The 6,636-nt window shown below is 44.4% G+C and overlaps 1 protein-coding gene across 1 annotated transcript; it reads left to right on the top strand.

The window, feature by feature from the left end:
- The first annotated feature begins 2,933 nt into the window (after positions 1-2,933).
- On the top strand, positions 2,934-3,816 carry DPPA5 (developmental pluripotency associated 5). The gene is given in 4 exon segments (XM_058566148.1): positions 2,934-3,050; positions 3,115-3,289; positions 3,759-3,791; positions 3,794-3,816. Coding segments are annotated over 4 exon segments (348 nt in total).
- The last annotated feature ends 2,820 nt before the right edge of the window (positions 3,817-6,636 follow it).

Here is a 6,636-nt window from a genome sequence, read left to right as displayed (position 1 = left end):
ACAAAGAAAAAATATTAAGGGCATTAAGGGCAGCAAGGCAGAAGAGAATAATCTACAGAGGAACCCCTATCAGGCTTTCAGCAGATTTCTCAGCAGAAACCTTACAGGCTAGGAGACATTGGAATGATATATTCAAAATACTGAGAGACAAAAACTTTCAGCCAAGAATACTCTATCCAGCAAAACTATCCTTCAGATACAATAGAGAAATAAAAGCTTTCTCAGATAAACAAAAGCTGAGAGAGTTTATCACCACTAAACCTGCCTTACAAGACATTATGAAGGGAGCCCTCCTACCTGAAACAAAAAGGCAAAGGTATACAAAGCTTGGAACAAAGATAAATAGAAAAAATCAGAAAACTGCAGCTCTCTATCAGAATAGGTTAGCAAACACTTAATTGTAACATAAAAGATAAAGGGAAATAAAGCACCAAAAATAACTATAAACACTTAATTTTAATCACAAACTCACAACACAAAACAGAATAATTTGTGACAACAATAACTTAGAAAGGGAAGAGGAAAGGGATGGAAACTGCTTAGGCTAATGGAGATGAGAGTCTATCAGAAAATGGACTATCTCATCTACAAGATCTTTTGTACAAACTTCATGGTAACCATTAAACAAAAAATTAGAACAGAAACACAAATCATAAATAAAAAGAAAACTGAGAAAACCATCATGGATAACCACCAAACTGAAATGGCAGTCAGAAACACAAGGGAAAATAAACAATAGAAATATCGAACAACTAGAAAGCAAGACATAAAATGGCAGTATCAATCCCTCATATATTAATAATCACTCTAAATGTAAGTGGATTGAATTCTCCAATAAAAAGACACAGAGTGGCTGGATAGACTAAAAAAAAGACCCAACAATATGCTGCCTCCATGAAACACATCTCAGCTCTAAAGAAAAACACAGGTTCAGAGTGAAGGTATGGAAGATGATACCCAAAACAAATGGGAAGCAAAAGAAAGCAGGTGTTGCCATACTTATATTAGACAAAGCAGACTTCAAGATAAAAAAGGCAGTGAGAAACCAAGAGGGGCAGTACATAATGATAAAAGGGACATTCCACCAAGAGAACATAACACTCATGAATATATATGCACCTAATACAGGAACACCAAAGTATACAAAGCACCTACTAACAGACCTAAAGGGAGAAATTGACAGCAACATAATAATAGTAGGGGACCACAACACCCCACTTACTTCAATGGATAGACCATCCAGGCAGAAAGTTAATAAGGAAATAGTGGACTTAAATGATAAACTAGACAAGATGGACTTAATAGATATATATAGAACACTCCATCCAAAAGCAGCAGAGTACACATTCTCCTCAAGTGCACATGGAATATTCTCAAAGAATGACTATATGTTGGGAAACAAGGCAAGCCTCAATAAATTTAAGAAGATTGAAATCATATCAAGCATCTTTTCTGACCACAATGCTATGAAACTAGAAATGAACTATAAGACAAAAGCTGGGAAAGTCACAAATATGTGGAGACTAAACAACATGCTACTGAACAACCATTGGATCAATGAAGAAATCAAAGGAGAAATCAAAAAATACCTGGAGACAAATGAAAATGAAAATACATCATACCAACTTCTATGGGTGCAGCAAAAGTGGTACTAAGAGGGAGATTTATAGCAATACAGGCCCACCTCAACAAGAAAAATCTCAGATAAGTAATCTTAAACTACACCTAATACAACTAGAAAAAGAAGAACAAACAAAGCCGGAAGTCAGCAGAAGGAGGGAAAGAAAAATTAGAGCACGACATTGGCAAACCAGTAGTCCATTCATCCCATTATTGGTGATGCTAATATCGGTCTTTGGTTAAGGCGGCATCTGCTCTCCAAGTCTCTGTCGTGAAGAATGTTTTCTTCTTTGTAATTCATAATCCGTGGGCTAGGACTTCTAGATTTCTGAACATCCAGTTCATTAATAACCTTTCATTTGGTAGTTTCAGCCATTGATCATTATCTAAATTGATTACACTCGTGGTTGAAAAGAACCCAGTTTTTGATTTTGAAGAAGTGTGCCTTAAGAAATTGTCAAAATAGCCAGTTGAGGGGATATTAGATGGTATCAGAACATGGTCTTGGAAAAAGCCAACTTCTTCTCCATCTATGAAGCCATAAAACATTAAAATCACACCCTCATCAGTGAATCTAGTGCATCAATTGAGTCAATATGTTTTTTAAATGTTTATTTAGAGCCCAAAGCCTGAATGGCTAGGCAAGGCACACATGAGCTTCCAAGTTGTGGCAGATTCAAAATTTCCAGATTCAGGGACTTCCAGGAACATGAACCATGGAGGCACTTTAGAGGCCCCATCACGTCCCTTGAAGACAATGAATTTCCAAATCCAAATTTTCCTCTTGTTAAATGGCACGAATCAATTCTGAGTCCCCCAAAGTTGCAGAGGTCACCAGTGAAGTGAAGCCCCCGTGTCCAGCCCATTTAGACCAAGGAGAAACGCACCCTCCTTTGGAACATGAGAAGCAGGAACTCAATTTGGCAGCTCCCAGGTGGTCCTTGTGCCCTCAAACCTGTACTCCCACTTTTCGGGGTTCAGGGCCAACCACTCCTTCCTAGGGAAGTGTCCACATCCCTAGGATGCCCTCATCCCACGCACTCCCACAGCCAATGGATTCTGGGAGTCAATGCAGGTAGAAACCCTTGCACTCTCGGAGACAACTGGGCCCACCAGCGCTGGGGAGAGAAGAGAGCGATGGAGACGGCCCCGCGTGAGGCTAAGCCCCCACGCGGGCGTGGGAGCGCCATGAGCGTGGGATCGGGCTGCTGGCCTGGGCGCACCTGCCCGCGAGCGGACTCTGGGCACCCGCGCTGGACGTCTCTGCTAGGCCGAGTGGGGGTCAGAGCGTGTGCAGTTTCAAAACCCTCAAGATGGGGACGCTGCCAGAACGGAAAGACATCCCACTGTGGGTGAAAGTTCCCTAAAACTTGAAAGATCCCGAGGTGTTCCAGGTCCAGACGCGTGTGCTAGACCCAGGCCTGGCGCGGGTGCCTGACCTGGCATCTCGGCTTCCGTGGCCACAGCGCTCATCTCCTTCCCCAGACAGACCAGGATGGATCTTGAATCCCATACATAGAGCGAGTGAGTAAAACCATGCTCGAGCTGAAGGTTCTGGAACCCTCCGACCTCACCGAGGTTGTAGTTTAGGGCTCTTCCTTGTACAAGCTCCGGACCACGTGGATGCTCCAGTCCATGGCCAACTGGCACTGCCAGCAGCAGGAGCGAAGTGAGGGGCTGGGTGAGGAGGTGCCCAGATCAGACCACGTGGGCGGCCTTGCTCCCTTTCCTCCAGCCCGTCTTCTCACCACTCCCTTCCTAGCACCTCCCTGCAACCCCACCCGTACCTCGGGCATCACCAGAGGGGCCTCGGTGCCAGGGCTGTCCCTGAGGCTCTTTTGGTACTGCCCTCCATTGGTCCCAGGGACCCTGGAGTTATACTACAAGGAGCGGGGGCCTGGAGTTGGCCTCATAGAGCAAGGTTATTTGGGATCTAAACCTGGCTCCTCTTCCCCCACTGCCAGCTTCTTGGAGAATGTTGGAATGGGCCCAGTGGCACCAGTTCTGAGGTTTCCGAGAATCTCAGGCCCAGAACGCGGGGCTGGGAGGTCCCAGAAATGAACACTGACAGAGGCTGAGAATCGTTCAGGCTCTTCCCTTCTCCCCTCACTCACACCTGCTGTTGCCTTCTGCTGCAGGGATGTTCAAACTTGAGGAAGCCATGAATGCCCTCAACTAGGCCCTTGGATGAAGTGAAGCCAGTTTGCATCCAGCTCACCTGGGACCAGGATATAGAGAGTAGGCTGTGGCCAGAGCTGGAGTGGGTCTGGCCTCATTTAAACTCTGCTCCAGCCTGACAAGAAAAAACCAGCTTGATTTAGGTCTATGCCCTTCCCTCTGAGTCCTGATGTGACTTTTTTCCCCCAAGGTTGCTAATTAAAGAATAAAATTTTAAATAAATAGTTCTTTGACCTGTGGTTGAAGTATTGGTGATAACATCACAGCTGAGGTGGCCCTTGAGCTTAACCCGTAATTGAAACCCCCAAAGCTAGAAAGAGGTCCAAGAGCACACTTGGCTAGGATGAAAAAAATGGTCTGGGAGCCAAGCTCTGAAATGCAGCTCTGAACAAAAACTAGTCAATCTATAGGAGATGTGATAGTGTCTGGAACTGACCTGGACTCTTTCAAAAATAATAACCTATAGTAGGTCGTACAACAGGTAGAAAATAAAAAGCAAATATTCTCCAAAAAATATATAGAAGCACCAGTACCTTCTCAGTATAGCAGTTTTAGATCTTTGTGAACTGTAGCAGTTATATCCTTTTAAACTTAATAGAAGACTGCTAACTGGCTTCTCATCAGCATTTAGTCTGCTGCAGAATGTTAAGTTGAACCTTGAAGAAAATTCAGCCTTACAGATAGGTATATGGAAAAGGAGAACCTCACAGACTCTTGAAAGGGTCTCTTTGATTCTCCACCACACTTACAGAATTGCTGCACTAGGCCCCCAAAGGGTAAGTGGAACTGGGGGTAGATGAGGGCACTACCATAGGCGGGGCTCACTCCTGATGGTTGAGGGTCCATAGGAATGGGGACTACAGTTTCCCCTGGTAGAGACTAGTTTTGTAGTTCACAAACCAGAATGAATCCCACTTAGGGAGCTTTCAGGCCCTAAGACCTTAGCCAAGTTGTTTGACCCCCTCAGTCTCTAAATCAAAGATGATAGCATCTGTCCCCATATGAAGTTGTGAGGTTTAGCTGTTAATATATGTAGGGTACTTAGAACAGGCATCACACATAGTAACTAATGTTGACTATTTCTTGGAGAGATTGACCAATAATGGGAGAGAAAACTAACGAGCCGTTTTCTGTGAAAGACAAATGTGGCGTGGCCATCAGACAACTGCTCTCCCCCTCACTATCAGTAAGGGAAAGCACCATTTTGGCTCAAGGGGTCAGGCCAAAGCCTGGGAGCCATCTTTGATGCCTCACCACACACATGGAAGCTATGAGCAAGCCTAGTCAATTTGACCTTCATAAAAATACCCAGAAGCTGAGCCCTTCCCACACCTGCACCTAATCCAGCACCTCCCCCATCCTGCCTTGCCAGGACTACTGAAAGAGACTTTTAACAGTTCCCAGTGGTTTTTGTTTCAGGTATTTCACAGTCTGTTCTTTAGCCAGGCTTAAATTTTTTTTTTTTTAATGAATGCCTTTATTTATTTATTTATTTATTTAGTGAGGAAGATCAGCCCTGAGCCAACATCCCTGCCAATCCTCCTCTTTTTGCCGACGAAGATTGGCCCCGGGCTAACATCTGTGCCCATCTTCCTCTACTTTATGTGGGATGCCGCCTCAGCATGGCCTAACAAGTGATGCGTCGGTGCAGGCCCAGGATCCAGGCCCCAGCCGCCAGCAGCAGAGCACGCGCACTTAACCGCTACGCCATGGGGCCGGCCCCTAGCCAGGCTTAATTTTTAAAATGTTAATCTTATGGCCCATCTTCCAAAAGGGACCCCAAAATTTCTCCGTAGTTTTTTGTCCAACAACCCAAACTCCTTACTTGACCTATGTGGTCTGTGTAATCTGACCTCTGCCTTCATCTGTGCTCTAGTTTATTATATTTTGCTGTGCCTCAAAACAAATCACCTGTTACCGCTTCAGGGCCTTTATTTTTGCTCTTCTGCCTGGAACACTTCTCAAATTTTCAAATGGTTCTGCCCCCTTCTCTCACATGGCCCACATTCACCTCTAGAAAGGTCCTCTCCTCCACAGTCTCTGCTTAACCTACTTGATTTTTCTTCATGGCATTTACAAACCTGACCAACAGTGTTAGCTGCTCATTTTCCTCTTCTCCCCCACTAGCATGTAAACTCCAGCAAAGCAGGATTTTTTATAAAAAAAATAGGCAATATGTAGTGTAGACTGGTTAAGGATAATTTTCCAAGACACCCAGCTAGACTGCTTGGGTTTGAATCTTAGCTCAGCCACTTGTTAGCTATGGAATCATGAGCATGTTAGCCTTTGTGCTTCAGTTCCCCATCTGTAATATGAGTATAATAAAATCTAACTCACAGGGTTGTAGTGAGAATTAAATGAGTTAAGATGATGTTCTAAGACTATGTGAAGTCTTAGAATCATATCTGACAAAATGGGCATTCAATAAATATTTCTTGAATGCATGAATGACTGCTCTTAATCCACTGCAGGACTGGAGCTAGATTGCTCCCCTCCCAGGGCTTATGGAGGAGGGACTACAGCCTCCAGCCCTGTCCTATATGGTTTTCATTATTGAAGACTCAATGAAGGAAGCCATGGAAGTCCTTTGTAAATGGTGTAGTTTTCCTGCCTCCTGAAAGTGTGTGATTCATGTGCTGTTTTCTGGGGTCTTTAGACACCATACAGCCTTTAGGTCACTGGAGACAAAGGTGCATTTTGGCATGCTGTTGAAGTTCATTTGGAGTGGAGAGCAAGAGACCAGGCAAGTACCCCATTGGCATTTTGACACTCTCACCTCCAGCCTTGAGAATAGCACCAGCACTTTGGTCTGAAAGTCACTGACCACTCAGCTTGTAA

This window comes from Diceros bicornis, chromosome 23, assembly GCF_020826845.1.
Source record: "Diceros bicornis minor isolate mBicDic1 chromosome 23, mDicBic1.mat.cur, whole genome shotgun sequence".
Taxonomy (NCBI): domain Eukaryota; kingdom Metazoa; phylum Chordata; class Mammalia; order Perissodactyla; family Rhinocerotidae; genus Diceros; species Diceros bicornis.
Note: the sequence above shows the minus strand (reverse complement) of the source record. Positions and strands in the feature narration are given on the sequence as shown.